Below are 17,404 nucleotides of genomic sequence, written 5' to 3'. Positions count from 1 at the left end.
GATTCCAGCTGGAGACACAAGTCCCCTTTGGGGTTATGTCAGGAAGGGAATCCTGCGTGAAACTCAACCCGAAAAATGGAGCCTTTGCTGACATTAGTCCATATCTGAGTTAGAATTTCAGCCAGACACAATGCAGACATCATCTCAGGTTAGTGTAAGACTTTTAATTATTGATCATTTTTCAACCCGTATTACCCAGTTGTTTCAAATACCACAGGAAACGCTCATTTCTTCTTTACAAAATATTTTAATATTTACATGACGAAAAGGAATAGATGAAGAACATAGAAGAGATGAAAGCATGTCATTGAAAGGTCTACATCAACATTACCTTCAGACATGGTTGCATCACTGTCATCTTAATCCCATGTTTTTCAGTCTTTCACATTAGTCACATGCTATAAAAAAAATATACTGGTCCTGGGACATGTCAAAAAATTTGTTAAAAACCCCCCCAAAACAATCCTCTTAAAAATTAAAACATGGTGCTTTCTCTAGGAAAGAAACCAATAATTGAAAGAAAAAGTAACATTACAGCTACAAATAAAGAAAAGATTTGTCACAGGTTTTCTTTGGAACAAAAGGAAAAAAAGTTAATTATTTCAAAACCTTCTGCATGACATACGCAACTTTTTGTAGTTGTACAAACTACAAAAAGTTGTACCAACAGCTCATGTTTAGCTTGAGCTGTTGATTTACAACTAGCCAGTGCCTACGACAGTCGCATGGGTATGCAACGCTAACCTGATACCGCACAAGATATGCGGCGCCTAGTTTAAAACTGCAAAATAAAGCAAGATTAAAAAAGGAAAAACAGGCATTAAATCACTCTTCTTATGCAAAATACTGCTTGATCAAAGATCATAAGATTATAAATACATATTAAAATATGTACACAGCAAAACAAGAAGGAAAAAACAAACAAAACGCGACCTCTATGAAAATAACCTCATAAAGCCATAATATTACTTATCTCACTGAAATCAGCCTCACAGGCTTAGTGCAGATAGAGAAACGGGGCTCAGCTTGTGAGGCATGATTTTTTTTGTTGTTGTTGTGGTTTTTTTTTTTTTTTTTATTTACCTCGACAGTTACGGTTTAGTGCTTTCCCACCACACAAGCCCACGCGCTCAGACCAATACAAGTTCTCGTTTTTCTCCCACAAAAACACAGATGCCTCATTCTGCAACCAATCAGAGCAGCCCGCCACTCCAGCCCACTAAGCTCTCCGCTAATCGGGAAAAAAAGAACGAAAGAAAAGTGGGGCGAGTGGGGATACGCCAGTAAACGCAGGGCAAAAACCTCTTTCATACTTCTCACCCTCTCCAGTTTCCATTAGGACACGACAGCTCCTCTTTGTGGGCAAACTGTGGCACTGCAACACATTCTCACCAAGGGATCCTTTTTATTTTTTTATTTTGACAAGAGGAAAATCGTTTTTTTAAATAATCCGCAGCAACAAGAGTGCGAACTCGACAAGTGTTTTGTTGTTTGACTGGGGTGATGGGAGGGACAACGCATGAAGAAAATCCAGTTTGATATGAATCTGTACAAATCTGTTCGATAGCTGCTCACCAAAGAGAGACTGTATGGTTTTGTCTTCTGTCTGTGTGACTTTATATGTTACAGATGTTTATATATATATATATATATGTACACAACGTCCATGCGTGTCTCTCAGCACCCACCCCCCTCTAGCTGTTGGTGACAGTGGTGCCGCTGCCCAGTTTTATGATCATTTGCTGGCAGTCGTGGAGGGTCCTCTTGTCTCCCAGCTTCTCCAGGGTGCGGGCAGCGTCGGCCAGCATGCCCACCCTTTGGCCCGGAGCCGAAAGAAAGGACGGAGGAAGGTAGCGGCACGCCAGCATCACAGCCTCCGCCTGCTCCCGCTGGCCAGGCCGCATCTCACACTCCTCTGCACACACACAACACACAAAAACAAAAACAGTTAGTTACTGTGGAATTTCGGGTGATCTTTTTGATGTCGTTAACCAGCAACAGCCAAACAGAGTTTAATCACTGATCTGATTTATAACGAAAACTGAAATGGCCTGCCCTTCTCCAAAAAGCCTCCCACCATCACTTATAAACACAATGACAAATCAACAGCATGTCCCAGCTTCTCTGTCTGCCACAAAACAAGCTAAATGAATGGTAAATAAAGCAAATACTAAAAAAAAAAAAAACTAAAGTAATTGAGTCTAACAATCCATAGATTGCTTTTAGTGTAAAATATATTAAAATATATTGGATTTCACCTGTTTATCCATTTATCAAGTATTCTAAAGAACCTTAGAAAATAATGTAAAGAAATTGTTTTCTAGCAATTCAGGAGGATCTCCGAATGTCTCAAACAGATATTTTTTATTAAACTAAGTATATAAGTCAAGAAAAAGCATCACATCCACAGAATGTAGAAGCTGCACTTATTAAATGCTGGGCCTTTTTTGACTAGACTTAATAAAGAAATACATTTTCAAAGCAGACGGATTAGATAAGGACTGAGTGACATAAATATTCAGAGCTTTCTCTGTTACTTCACCAAATTAAAAATATCAACAGGAGTTATTAAAACAGAATCACCAGTGCAGACTGAATGAAATATCAAATCCACAGTAATATTGTACACACACACACACACACACACACACACCTGTCTTGGCTCCGGGTGTTGCTCTGCGCCGCAGTGAGCGATCCAGAAGCTGATGTGTGCGGGTGGGACTGGCCCCCGCCATCAGCCTGGCCGTAGCTTCATGGAGAAACAACTGGAAAGGGATGGAGTGCAAAGAGAGAGAGGTGAGAGAAGAGGAGGAGGAGGAGGGACGACAGCGAGTGATGATGACTCACACATAATGCTCGGCTCTACCTCTGAGAGACTTTGAAGTCTTGTGAACAATGCTGCTAAACGCTTGCCTCAGGGTGTGTGTGTGCGTGTGTGTGTGTGTGTGTGTGTGTGCGTGCATGTGTGTGCTGTAACACCTCCCAACCTCACAGAGAACTATATATACCCTGCACTGCCTGCAAATACGTGCACTGGATTATATTTGTATCCATTTCCAATGTGCTGCTCTGTGCCTTTATTAAGTGAAGAAATTCTATTCTTTTTAATTCACTCATTCACGATACATATGCAGCAGATTTGTGTTTTACACTTTCATTAAAGAGCATCTTAAGATTCATCTTAGCATGTTTTGGTTTGGATAGCATGCTGCACTCAGATCCAGTGTCTTTGTATGCAACTACTGAAATAGTTTTCAGTTGAGACAAACTTCAGATTTAGCACAAACTCTTCCCTCATATTAGGCCCAGCACAGAGCTTTGATAAACCAAAAGAGAAAACTTAAAAGACAGAATGTGGTGACAAGGTTTTACATACTCTTCGCATCGCAGGTCTGAAACTCTGTGCCAATTTGCGTAGCGAGCTGAGGTCTTGCTGAAAGCCCACGAGCTCTGGTGGAGAGGCCTGCTGAATGCCCGCAGGGCCGCTGGTCCCCGCTGAGCCTTGTCCCGTGGGAGTGGCCCCTTGTTGCTGCAGACGCCAGACATTTGTCCTCATAACCAGCAGCAGATCGCACAACAGCAACTGGACAACCTAGCGAGAAATAATTAGCTTTAGTGCTCAAATATTCTCAACTTAAAAACAAAAATGAAAAGAAAAGGGAGAAAAAAAGCCCCAGTCTCCACTGACCTCAGAACTGGATACTGAAGTATGATGAATATGTCATGTTTTGAAAAACACCAAGAATTAGACTAAAAAAATGTTTGCATGTTTGTCATACAACACCGCTTCCAGTTTATAAAAATAAGTAATATCCATCACATTTTGCTCAGGATGTTAATCTACAAATAGTTTCAGCTGCTATTATTAAAACAGTCACTTTTCGTTATGTTATGCATCTCTAATCGACGCTAAAGGACATTTTCCACCTCTCCTACGCGAGTGTGTGTTCTGCTGTGAGTGGCCCAGCTCTGTGTTGCACTGCAGGTACATTGCACTCAGCTGAGACACACATGCAATGCAACTACAATGCACTGCAGCTCTGGCCATGCACATACACCGCTGTGAGCTACCTATCCACCAGCATCACCATCTGCTGAGTGCCAGAGGGTAGGACACTGCAGCATCGCAGAGTGGAGATGCTGCGAGGGATTCGCTGTCTGGTGAAGTGTGTCGCTTTGTACTGTGACAAAGGTGCACGTGTCTGTGTGCGTGCATCGTTTAATCACTTTATAACTATGTAACTATTCCCGACACTTTAAGTATTCTTGTGCATTTTTTTCCCCTCGTGCAGATGTTGCCACCTTAATGAAATGTCCCTCCTAGGTGTAATAAACATCACTTACGTGCACAAATCTGGAAGAGATTGTGCCTTTCTTTGTGCGTACCTTGTCTAAACTGGAGCTATGACAGTGTGGTCCCAGGTTGAGGCTGTCTCGGAGCAGGGCGCTGGCCTTGTCACTGTAGCTCAGACTCAATTGGCAGTTTTCTGGCTTGGACAGCAGAGCTCGCACTGCCCTGAATGTGTTCAGACAGGCTTTGGGCAGAAGACTCCTGATAGAAAGAGAGTGGTGGGCGGGCAACAGACAAAGGACACAGGTTAAAGTGGTGTAAGTGTTAGAGGGTGGGTGGGTGTGTGTCCTTAGCCTGGCATTTGCAGGGCAAAGTTCCAAATTCACATCTTTATACGTCTAACTTACTCTGCGTTCTGCAGACTGCGGGGCAGGTGCTCAACCGTCGGATACAGTCTCTCTGCTGCGGCATCATCTCCTTGGAGCCAGTTGATGATCACCACAGTGATTGAGGACCACCACTTAGAATGAGGGTCACAGCCTGGATATTAGAGGAAAAACAGTCAAAGCTGAGACACCCTCAGACAGAAACAAACATGCAGATATTTAAATCCCAGAGTGTCCACTTTCACATTTAGCATGCATGGCGGTGCACCCGTGCAGACAGCTGCTGTCTGCATTTTGACCTCTGAATCAATCTGTTTCTACCCTGGAGGATTTTGACGACTCCCTCACAAGGAAAAAGTACTCCATTTAACACAGGGCAACACACACAGACTTCTAAAACATGTAGCGAGTAACCTGAGGCTCTGCCAAGAAAAGTCTCCTATTAAAATCCCTGCACAGTCTCTCATCCCTCCCGCTCCCTCCTTCCTCTCAAGGTGATCACCAATTTGACAGTGCTGAAGATAGATGAAGCAATCTAGCGAATGCCTCCCTTTCACCTAGCCCTCTATCGCTCAGATCAGTGATCAGTAAGGACAAAGGAAAGCGGTGGGAGGATGGAAGTCAAAGGGAAATCAAGCTACTTGATCTCTGTAGTGTAAAAATGAACTTTGTCACACAGCTTCTTATTCTGCACGCGCAGTAAAAAAAAGAGCAGTGTGCAGAGAAGGCTAATGCAATTATTGCAAAAAAGATAAGTAGCAGTGAAGTAAGGAGTACGCATCTAGACAGTGTAACTGCTTGATGTACTTAAGCAACAGAAACATTTAGAGGCAAGTTCTGATTTTTCTAAAAGCAAATTTTAACCAGATTAAAAAGTCGGTACCATTAGTGATCGCTAATGTTTTTAGCGCTGAAGATACACTGTCAAAGATTACTTTTCAATACAAATGAGACCGCAAACAGAAACGACAGTTTCCATAGCCATACCTGTGACAGTTGCCATGTTGGACCCAATAGCAAAGGACTGTGAGGTGGCACCAGCCGCATCTGAAGCATTAATCAACAGCTGGAGATATTCCAGGGCATCGGCATACTCGCTGAGGACACACACACACGCACACACACTGAATGGTTATTTTGCCCCACAAATCGTTAAAATAAAACATACCTACAAAAGGGTTTTCTTTTTAAATGCCAAATTTAATTCTGCGTTTATTATCCTCATTTCTTTCTTTGTATGTTGGCGACTCTATGAGAAGTAAACCGTAACTTGTTGCCAAGAAAAGCAAACGAACCAAAAGTTACAAGAATCGATTATATGAAAGCCCGTCTTGATTTCTCACCCGTCTCCCGGACTTGTATTTTTCTCTCCGCGAGGCTGGGCCACACAGTACAGAGCCTTTTCCAGGAGGTGTTCTCTAAATGCCTGAGTCACCTGAGCCAGAGGATCCACTGCAAGGGAAACCAATAACAAATATAAACATCAGAATGTGCCTGCATATTGTAGGCAAGAGGATTCCAAATTAGGTATTGTAAAAACACAGTTATAGACTGAGTGCAAACTTTTGCTTTCACTGACCAGTGTTGCCAGCTTGGCTGTAGATGCTTTCTTTAGGGGTGCTGCGAATAGCCCAGTCCCCATCCACGAAGAAGCGGTGACCTAGTGGGTGACAAAGCCACTGCATGGCTGGGGGGACACTGCCGCTGGAAGATAGGCAAGCTTGACGAGCACTGCTCAGGAACACACGCTGTCAAAAGAAGGAAAAAAAAAAAAGGTTTTGGTTTGGTGTAGTTTAAAATATTACACGTTAGGACAGATCGCAGGATCTTTAATCACCTCAGTGAATGTTTATTAACCATGAAAGATAAATTAAACAGAATGTCAACTCAAAACTGGTTGTTGTTACATCACGTGAGCACAAAAGAAACAGAGTCGGGGTAAAAACACTGCTTATAAATGACTGAGCAAGACGCGCATGCTTGTGCAAACAACAGGGACTCACAGAGGTGAAATGCAGAACCCTCGGCAAACTGGCTTTGACTCGTAGAGCCGCAGAAACATAGATCTCAGCCAGCGAGGCCACAGGCAGGCATGAGCCAGAACACTCTGCAAGGTTCACTGCACTTAAAGACATGTGCACTGCTGAGAGGTGGCTGCCATTCAGTTTACCTGCAGGCACAGATCGAAGACAAGAAAACAATTTTTTTTTTTTTTAAATATTCACAAAAATTATTTAAACTGGAATTTATCTTTAGACAGAATCTTTTTGCACAGCAAAGACTGCAATGCTTTTTAAACCTTACTTCAAATGTTGCTGAGTCGCTTTGAAATGAATGACAATTCACCTCCTAATGTCCAGCGTGTCACACTGATCTGATCTAAAAGCAGGACTCTTATGGTGACCAACCTGTCATGTGAAGCTGGTGCAAGCGGTGGTAAACCAGGGCGGCATCACGGCTGCTTTTGCAGGCATCCTCCTGCAGGGGGCGATCAGATCGCAGCCCTCCTGCCCTGGCAGCTAGCCAGCGGCCAACCCATAGACGCTGGAGGCAGAATCTTAGCAAAGACCAGAGCGCTGCGCAGGCCAAGTCCAACTGGGAGGTGGGTAAGGGGCGACCGAGAGCCTTCAGACAAGTCCACAGGTTGTGACTGGCTTGAGCAAAATCTCCCTGTGAAGTGTAAAAGATAAATAGTGAGAGAAAACAGACGAAGAGCCACTTTATAGATTCTGTGAGAGTTCAGAAGGATTTCTGATTTAAATATGGTCAAATTCCTCCTTGTGGATCAGTACACTTTGTCAATTGGGCACACGTTTAAAAAAAAGAAAAAGAAAAAAAGAAGCATACTCTTGCCAGGTCCAGGTCAGCCTGTTTGCGATGCCTCCAGAACAAGACGGATGATCCAGAATGTGGTCTGGTTACAGGTTCTCCATACACCAACAGCCGTATTAGAACTCCTGATACCAGAATACCGTTCAGTAACCACACCAGTATAGTCGGGAGCATCCAATCCATCCAGCCCCATGAGTCAGCTATAAACAACACAGAGTCATTTAACTGCAAAGAAAATCTATTTATTGAGAGCTAATTATGTGAAATTTGAATCACTGCCATCTGTCTCCCTCCCAGCATTTTCCCCACTCTGTACCTGCGACATCCACACCCAGGACGGTCCTGCCCGCGTGATGGGTGCTTACAGCTTCAGTATTTCCAGATGAGCTGCTACCCGATGAACAGAACAGAGCAGCCAAAGGGTTGAGGGAGAGGAAGAGAAAGGTAAAGGCGCACAACGCCATACGGGAACGGTCCAACATGCCAACGGCACTGCCACCTGCTGTCGACTGGTCCGGCGTGCCTATATTTGGCTGACACACGAGAGAATCCAGAAGGACACATTTGTGATTATTCAGTTTATTAATTCAGGCAGCAACATCAATCTGACAAAAAGTATGAGTAATTACATTTTTGAGGTGTTATAGTGGTTGATTAATAGTTGAGCGCTGTACACAAGCTGTCAAGCATCATGGGTGTTCATGGAGAATTTTTTCGCAGCCAAAAGAATCACGTTTGTATTTTTTTTTTGTGTCTATTAAGACTGACAGTTGCAGTGTGGTCAAGGTTTCTGTTGGCAACAGTTTCCTAGATTGTTCATGGGAGCGCCTGTGAAGGAAGTTTAGCAAGGTGAGGTGCTTTAAGCCGTCACCATGGCACCGACCAAACTCCAATTCACAAAAATCAGCTGATGCCAAATTTTATCACCAGAGCACATTTGGGTTAAAGGAAGAAATAGGCCGAGTTCGTGTGACGTCACTCCTGCCGTGACGTCACTCCGGCAAGCACACACGCAAGGCAATGGCGGTGTGACGAGCCAAAAACAGACTCAGGCGAGCTCACACTTTCAGAGCTCGGCACAGACAATGTTCTCTCCCACGTTTGTAGTGCAAAATGCAAAGCTGGAAACGGCAATGCATCTAATCTGAGGAAACACCTGGTCAAACACAAAACACAGCTCGAAGAATGCACCAGATCTGATAGCCCGAAAGCCAAATTCACAATCACTGCAGCTTAATTTAGCACATCTGTCACCAGTGTACAAGAGTGTGAACCAATGGATGATGACGATGATGAAAAATCTTCGTCAGGTAATTAATTAGTAAGTCGGACACGCTGCACGCAAAAAAAACAGGACTTTTTTCACTGTGTTGTTTGAAATTTTAACTCGCGTGCTGTTTACGGCAAACATACACGTCATGTGAGATTGTATATCCAAAGCATTGGTAGATAATCGCAACTAATTATAGCTTAGAATTAATATTAAATGTGTTATAATAATAATAATGATAATAATGGATTGCATTTATATAGCGCTTTTCGGGGCCCTTAAAGTGCTTTACAATACCACTATTCATTCACTCTCACATTCACACACTGGTGGAGGCAGCTACAGTTGTAGCCACAGCTGCCCTGGGGCAGACTGACAGAAGCGAGGCTGCCATGTCGCGCCATCGGCCCCTCTGGCCAACACCAGTAGGCGGTAGGTGAAGTGTCTTGCCCAAGGACACAACGACCGAGACTGTCCGAACCCGGTGTTCACTGCCAGACAGCGACCAAAGCATTAAATAACAAAATGTTTCAAGTGAGAAGTTTGGACTTATTTTTGTAAGAGAAATCTTGGATTTATTATGTCACAATGAGTAAAATACCAAAAAAACAGTACCAAAGCCCAGGTACAGGTATCTGTATCTATTCAAATGTGAAAGGTAACCAAGGCTTGTTGTTACAATAAACAAAAGAAATCCCATACAGATGGCACCATATGCATAAAGGAATAAACAAAGCACAGCAAAAACAGGTTTTATCTAGTTTCAGTTAGCCATATCTCATTTTCTATTTTGAGAATATGCAAATCATTAAAGCAGTCTATGGAAAAAAAAAACTGTTGGGGATTCATCACAGTGTGAAGAACTGTGTGGACAAATACTTCCAACAATTTAATGTATCTTAATTTTCATTCCCAACCCATCAATTCACCGCATGGGCTCAAATGAGTCCACTAACCAGTGCTGTGCTGGTGTCCCTGCATCCATAAAAAAACCTATTCTAAACATTTATTCACAGCTGCTGCCCATCTTATAAAAGGCACCATTAACACTAACATATGCTACTATCAAGACAATGTCTTTTTTTTTTTTTAATGAAGGGCTTGGCCACTTTGCCAGCACACTACCAAATTGCATGCATCCATCTGCAGAGAGTCTGGCAGCTAAACTGACCTGCCTGCATTCTGACAGGGCTGTCACCCACAGAGCGTCCGTTGTTGTGTTTTTCCTTTCACAATGTGCCAAATGTTCAGACTGCTGAGCAGCTGAAATCCTATATCAAGCAAGCACAGAAAAAGATTGTGCTTTCAGAACTACAGCAACTGTTCTCCACGGTTCCCTCGCGCCTGCTTAAAGGTGACGCAAACCAGCGGGAAACATGCCGGTGTATCTACATTTGTCTTTAAACGCTTTGCTTTTGCTGGCCTCGAATTCAAAATAAGAAAGAAAACTTTCAAAATTTGAAATGTTTTCTTCGCATCATTTTCATGTCAATGCAGGATTTGAATGATTTGCAAATTCAGATTTTTTCAAATATATATTTTACAGAGTCCTAACTTTCATTCAAACGCAAACCTAATGGGAACAAACCATCTGTCCTTGCATCTCTATCCCGAACCCTCATCTCAAATGTTTAGTTTAAATGAGCTCTGCATACCTTTGTGTCCTCTCCCATTGGACTGTCAGGTTCTGAGTCACTGCCACAGTGAGAGAAGGAAGTTGGGGAACCCACGTCAGAGGCTGGCGGGGTGGGCAGCTCGCTCTTCACATCAGCCTGTCCATCCACCTCCATGGCAACCAGGTCCTTAAGAGACTCTGTAGAAAAGGGGTTTAAAAAAAAAAAAAAGATGATGAAGGGAGTAGTTAGAGGGTCAATCAAGGGTACAAAAGAAAAGAAAACCCTACAATACACTTCATTTCATTTTATATTTGTCTTTTCAGGATTAAAAAAAAAAAAAAAAAAAAATCAGCAGTCATTGTTGTTAAAGGTTACCGGAATGATTGACTTTCAAGAAATTGAAATAAAATCCCAAGAGGCTGTTGACGAATAAAGAAAAGAGCATTTTAAGCACATACTGTTTTTCTGGGCTGCCATTTTAAGAGTCATGTTCTCTTGTTTGAGCTTCTGGTTAGTCTGCTGCAGGTAACGGATGTAGTCGATGGCTTTCCTCAGTACTGCAGATTTATTGAGCTAGAAATGAAAGAAAAAGACCAACCGAATTATTAGACCTCTGCTGTTCATGAAAAAGACAACTGGACAAAAAAAGAAAAAAAGAATATGGCATAAAAAGCGTGGGATGCTTGTAAATACGTGCTTCTTACTTTAGCATCAGTGCCAGCCACCAAGTCTTTCAGCTCCATGATTTTGTCATTGATGGAGGAGCGGTACCGCTTCTCAATAGCGTTGTGGGCGGTGCGCTTCTCCCCTTTGTGTGGCTGGCCAGCCGGCTTACCACTGATAGCGATGCGGTTGATGGGAAGCTTTTCAGCATCCACCATGACAGGCACTGTAGTCAGGAAAGTACCCCCACCCATGAATGCCTGAGAAAACAGGATGATGTAAGTGCCAGGGTTAACAGCGTGGGTGTAAACTCGACAGCGGTGCACTGTGTGACTTCAGTATTAGGTTTGAGTTCATATTGTGCATCTACCTGCAGCGAAGTGCTCTGTGCTGGGGTGGTGGTGGCCAGGGACGTGGGAGAAGCTACAGTAGTGACCATGCAGGGGTCAGGCTTCAAAGTGGTCAGCAGTAGACTCTCGGCCTTGATGAACTGGGGCTGAAGCAACACCTGAGGACACCAGGGCAGATAGATGCACCGAAAATTCATTTACGTAAACGAGGACTGCAGTGCATTCGTTTTTAAGTCCATCCAGGCTCGCTCAGAGAACACCTTCACACACTTACAGGTACTTGCTGTACGTGGGCTGCGACAGTTTGAACCGGAGGGCTTGTTGACGTGGTCAGGAGAGGAGATGCAGTTGTCAGCCCTTGGAGCTGAGCCTGAATGGCCACTGGCTGAATGCTCGGCGGTGAGGATGACAAACTGGTGGCAGGAGTGCTCACACTGCTGGGACTGCCAGCTAGAAAAAAACAACAACACATTGATGCCAAAAAGACTTAAATCACACAGGTAAAATTTGAAGTAAAATCCGAGCAATTCCAACTTGAAAGTAACATTTTTATATGTTAAGTATTTGATGGTTTGTGTTAAAATTTCCGTGATCATTTAACGGTGTAGTAGCACACTACCCATTTCAACATTTAAGCTTCCAAAAGAACCGCCAGCTTTAAAAGTAAAAAACACCTGAACTCTTAATTTCATCAAAACTGCATTAGTTTTAAGACTTTGTAGGCAAAAGGTGAACTATGGACTCATTATAAATGCGATACTCTCCAAATGATATGGCCGCTACTTTCGCTTATCTCCACCAAGCTTTAAGAGATATGGATAAAGATATGCACATGCAGTGGACTGTCTACTGTGTACCCACCAATGTTCCACGTCTTGTCCACACACATAAATTTCATTTCACTTGCAAACTCTTACGCAGCTGACCAAAGTCTATGAGATTACGACATTAATTAGAAATCATGCGAGGTTAAATGACCTAGTGTCCTGATAAATGCGATGCACGTGAACAGCAAACTTGCAGGGCACTGGGCATCAGCTGCTAGATTCCATGGTTAACACAAATGTGCTTTATGTGAGCCACTAAAAACATCCTCAGCATTTAACAGAAATATAAATAAACACTTGGAGTTTTTTTCCTTCACAGATGACAATTTGTCATTCTCCCCTTTTTTTCCTTTAGAGAAAAATAACGCTGGTAAATGAGGTTATGTATCTCTATGAGATTCCATTTGTTTGTATTTGAAAAGTCGGTAAAACAGCAGTGCATGTATTGTTGAAAAGAAGTCTAACGACTGAAAGGTTAGCATCACATATTTTAATCAAATCACAATTGACAAAAATGAGATATTAACATTTTCCTTAATAACCCATTTTTCCCCCTCACTGAATACCTGACACAAGAGGTTTGTCATTTTCACTGCGCAAAAAAAGGTTCAAAAACCTTGAACTTTAACTGTAAATTACAGAACAAAATAAACTGGTTAAGCCAGGTTAATGAAAGTTGTAAAAAGCTAAAGACAGCAGGAAGCTTGCTGGTCAACGATGCAGACAGAACTGGATTAGAAAGATCCAACATCAGACATGCAAAGTCAAGGAACTTGTCTCTATGTGAAGAAACACACTACAATAACATCACAGTTTTATTTTCATCCTTTCCCTTAAAGGTTTTATTTTTAAAGCACAGTTTGATACCCCCTACCATCTAACTCGCACATAATCTATGACTCAATCATCACCATCAGAGAGGGCTTACCTGTGTAGCTGTTTGGGCTGCTGTAGTTGGTCCGGGCCTGAGGCTGTGGCTGTGTCTGTGTCTGTGGTGGAGTCTGGGGTGCAGGAGAGGTGAAGAGTGCCTGAGGCGTTAAGCTGAATGCTGGGTTTGGTCCTGGGGAGCCATTAGGTGAAGCTGCCTGGGAAGGAGCAGACGGGCTGAGAACTGGTTGGGGTTGCTCCACTTGGGTCTGTCTGATGCTTTGAGCTTGTTGTGGGGAGGACGGCTGCTGCCTCTGGGTGGAGCTGGGTACCTGGGCCAGGGGAGACTGCTGGAAGGTGGGAGGCTGAAAGGCTTTGTCTGGGCTGGACGAGCTACGAGTAATAGGAGGGCCCAGCAGTGCATCCAGATGGGGGTTACTGCTTAGGATGGAAGATGAAGATGGAGGTGTGGTAGTGGTGGCTGGGGGGGAAGCTGAGGTGATGGTCTGAGTCAAACCATGAATCTCTTGTATGGGAGGAGCCGTGGTGTATGGAGGGGCATCAAAGAGTCCTCCAAACTCCATGTCCTGGTTGCTGATGAGCTGGAGCATGTCTAAACAGGAAGACAAATCACAGCCACTGTGAATGTTATTGTTCAAGTAGAAAATTTATAGCAATTTGCCAGCTTTAAACAATTAAATATGGACCAAGATCAAATCTATAGGAACTGTAAATTTCTCGAGAAAACTTGTTTAGAGATTGAATTACCGTACTATCCATTTCAGTAGCAAACTGCACTTTAATTACCAATTAATCAACCCACATGTGCTGTGACTGTTTATGATCAAACATCACTGGCAACAATTTCAGTCATGCTAAAGAAAATAAAAACGCAAGTTATCATATATCTAAGTATTATTATTAATATATAATTGCAGTGTAGAGTGGGAATGCATAAAAATGGATAAGGCCAATGTGATGCTCAAATAGAAAGGAGCATCACCTTGAAGCGTGTTTTGGTATTGGGTTTAAAAAAAAAAAAAAAAAAAAAAAAAAAAGCTAAATGGCAACAAACAAAGTTGCATTAAAAAGAAGGTTTTAAAGGGGCTTTATGCAGTCCTGTAAAAAAAGTTTCGTTCAGACCTTTGCAGGCATTCGTTCATGCACAGCTCTTTTAAAGTCTCCCCGCGGCATTTTCTTACCGCGTTGATGTCTGGACCTCAACTGGGTCACTGCAAGATCTTGACTGTTTCCTTTTTCAGCCACTATCTTGTACATTTGCTGCTGTGCTTGGGAGCATTGTCCTGTTGCATGACACAATTTCGGCCAAGCATCGGACAGATGGCCTCACACTTAACTCTAGAATACTTTGAAATACAGAGGAGTTTATGTCAACTCAATCAATGCAGGTTGTTCCAAACACAACCCCCAAGTCATCACCATTCCATCGCTATGCTTAACAGTTGATATTAGGTGTTTATACAGATATGCTGTGTGATGTTGTGCATTATGAATTATTGCTCTAAAACTGTTCTGGTTTGTTTAGCTGCAACTTTGCTCCTGCATGTGCTTTTTAAACTTCAACCCATATTTGTGTTCAGTCTCTTTCCAACTTTACTGTCATTAATGTTAAAATTTAATATGCTGTAGATTATGTAGCTCATGTGTTTTTTTGAGGTTTCTCTGACCGTGAGGTGAATTTGGGACTTCCACAAACCCATGTACTGCGAACCAGAAAAACTTCTGCTTTTATAGAGTCCATTCTTTTCACATGACTGTAAATGTAGTACATCACATGTACTTATGACTACAGCAGTTTAAAATTGCTAAAAACTAAATTTTGTTTTGTTTCATCACATTTTCCATTAACACTCAAAGAATTACTAGAAAACTACTTTAAAATATCCAAGCAGGAGATGGGGTGTCTTACGCAGTTTAAAAAACACACTTTACAAGAAAGACTGCCTCTTGTTGCGTTAGAAAACACAGCAAGAAATACCAGGTACAGGTATACAGTACATTTCACACTTTAAGTTTATCAAGCCATTCATCATGTGCGTGCAGCTGTAGGTCCAAGAATCCAAGTGGTATATTATTAATGAGTTATTAATCTTAATTTGTGCTCGTGCACATATGGACTTGTAGGTTTTCATTAGCATGATCTAAAAGATATAAAACATTTTAATATGTATCTTTTCCAGAAGATTAGCTAATTACAAAGATTTAAAACTGACAAAAAAGAAACTTTACATGGAAAAAAGTGAGATGGCACGTGTTCACTAATCATTTTTTATTCTAGGAAGCAGTGTGCTCTTGAAAGACATAAGACACTGAAATAATTTTCACAGCATTTTTTACAAGGACAGTTGACCGCGTTTAATTTCTCTGTTAAGTGATTCTGAGTTCATGTTGTGACTGCAGTATAAAAAAAGAAAAAAAACGAGCAGCCTGGATTTGTGAAGCAGTGTTGTGTATGAGGTGATCGCTCTTGGCCAATCAGAGCGCATCTCGGAGACTTGCTATGCCGATCAGCCCAAGACAGGAAAAGAGAGGGAGAGCTGCCTGTGGCAATGAGTGTGAGGTTACCATCGAGCAGTGTCACAGAGGGTTACTGTCGGTCAAAGTCAGAGAGATGGAGAGCACGGCCGCAGGATATGAACACTGTTTACGCAGTGCGTGTTATCTTATTTACACGTCGCCCCAATCACAAAACACATACTGGCCAATTTAAGAAGACTGACAGAAAACTCCAAATCTTAACAATGCTCGAAATACTCTTGTGATTTCGATTGAAGGCTTAAATTGTTGCACGAATTTTATATATGAATCATACTATATATGCTGTTTGTTTTTTGCAAAAACGGGCACGTGGATAGCACTATATTCGCAAGAAAACAAATAAAGTCGTCCACAGAGCATATGGCTAGATTAGTTTTCAACCGATTAATTTGGCATACATAAATACATAAATATTTGTCAAATCGGTCAAGTGAGGCTCTGTGAACCCAAAAAGAGAGGAATGAACGACAGTAACCCCGGTCTATGGAGCACGCTGGGGGCGGGGCGCACACGAAGCTAGCTGTACGTTAGTGTCACATATTCGCCTCATGAAATGCGCTTCTATTTTTCTATTGAACAGTAAGACACACAGACGACTTCTGATATTGCAAGAATCATCGTTATAAATTACTAACAAAACATCCCAAATATCACTTCCGGCTAGCCTCCATATACTTGCTCACTGATAGTTAGCATGTAGCTAACAGTGGATGATGAAAGCTAGCTCTCAGCTTTTAAAAGCTTTTATTTAAAAGATGTCTTTGTATCGAATGTCGTTGTAAGTGATGTTGTTAGTGTGATTATTACATGCAGAACACTTAAAGATACGAAAAGGAATGATAACACGTACGGTGTTACCGGTTTTAGCAACTGTTTTAAGCCAGCAGCAACCATTATATTTTCTTACCATCAATGTCGCTTAGGAGGGCCGTGTCAATATCACTGGGGTCGTTAAGCGACAGTGTTGGATCCAGATTATCCAACGAATGATCGTCAAAAGACAGGCTGTTCATCTTTACTGTCGTGTCTGGGCTTTCCAGTGTAGACTTGACTGACTGTCGGCGAAATCGGAAACTTCTGAGTCCTTACATTTGACAAAAGGACCAAGATCCCTGTCCTTTCGTCACATGCGCAACGCGAGCTGCAACTTTTCTTATTTTTGTAACTTTTGTGTCAACTAACTGCTCACAACTAGCCCCATCATCATCCTGGGAAACTTGTCAAACCAAGCCAAACACCGACGCTCATTCACTACTAACGTGCTTATAGCGGTAGCCAGAGAAACCCATCCAACCGATGATGATTGACAGTTGCCCCAGCCAATCACCCTCCTTTGAACTAGATTCCCACGTCCCTGTTTCTCAGGCTTGTTTTGATTGTTTGAGTAAATGAGTGAGGGCATGTGCAGTATACGGCCACGATCTAACACAATTTATACACAAAAATCAGATAATGTACAAAAAACAACAAATAATTACAGTAATCGAAGAAGTGATGCCGTGGCTAGAAAATATTTATATGGTTACATTTGATGGGTATGTAAAAAAAGCTAACTACAGCATAAACGAGTTAAGTTATGATTCCAGAGCAGCTTAATACAGTTCTGAATATCTTTTATAATATTGATTATAAATAAATATATTTTTTTCTCTTTGTATACAGCATGGACATGTTTATTGTGGGCTTGCCACCAATAGCCAATTATAATCGTGTGGGGCGTGCGCTTAGCGACAGCCAAGCTTG

The 17,404-nt window shown here is 42.2% G+C and overlaps 1 protein-coding gene across 1 annotated transcript; it reads right to left on the bottom strand.

The window, feature by feature from the left end:
• Window positions 1–227: 227 nt before the first annotated feature.
• srebf1 (sterol regulatory element binding transcription factor 1) lies at window positions 228–16,941 on the bottom strand. The gene is made up of 19 exons (XM_026165076.2): window positions 16,569–16,941; window positions 13,164–13,715; window positions 11,683–11,858; window positions 11,429–11,566; window positions 11,100–11,318; window positions 10,854–10,968; window positions 10,435–10,592; window positions 7,826–8,042; window positions 7,525–7,709; window positions 7,086–7,347; window positions 6,681–6,847; window positions 6,257–6,425; window positions 6,021–6,129; window positions 5,665–5,774; window positions 4,699–4,831; window positions 4,387–4,552; window positions 3,377–3,592; window positions 2,654–2,765; window positions 228–1,915 (listed from the first exon to the last, which is right to left on the bottom strand). The coding sequence occupies exons 1-19, from the start codon at window positions 16,672–16,674 to the stop codon at window positions 1,695–1,697; spliced, it is 3,531 nt and encodes a 1,176-aa protein (XP_026020861.1). The 5' UTR covers window positions 16,675–16,941; the 3' UTR covers window positions 228–1,694.
• Between the last annotated feature and the right edge of the window lie 463 nt (window positions 16,942–17,404).

The sequence above is a fragment of the Astatotilapia calliptera genome, chromosome 4 (genome assembly GCF_964374335.1).
Source record: "Astatotilapia calliptera chromosome 4, fAstCal68.1, whole genome shotgun sequence".
NCBI classification, from domain to species: domain Eukaryota; kingdom Metazoa; phylum Chordata; class Actinopteri; order Cichliformes; family Cichlidae; genus Astatotilapia; species Astatotilapia calliptera.
Note: the sequence above shows the minus strand (reverse complement) of the source record. Positions and strands in the feature narration are given on the sequence as shown.

What these genes read in the sequence shown, in the direction of transcription:
- srebf1 (XM_026165076.2), bottom strand. Translation starts at nt 16,674, where the DNA reads ATGAACAGCCTGTCTTTTGACGATCATTCGTTGGATAATCTGGATCCA. An exon ending in CAGCCAAGCTGGCAACACTG is followed by an intron (nt 6,130 to 6,256) that starts GTCAGTGAAAGC and finishes TTTCCCTTGCAG; the next exon opens with TGGATCCTCTGGCTCAGGTG. An exon ending in CGCAGTCTGCAGAACGCAGA is followed by an intron (nt 4,553 to 4,698) that starts GTAAGTTAGACG and finishes TCTTTCTATCAG; the next exon opens with GAGTCTTCTGCCCAAAGCCT.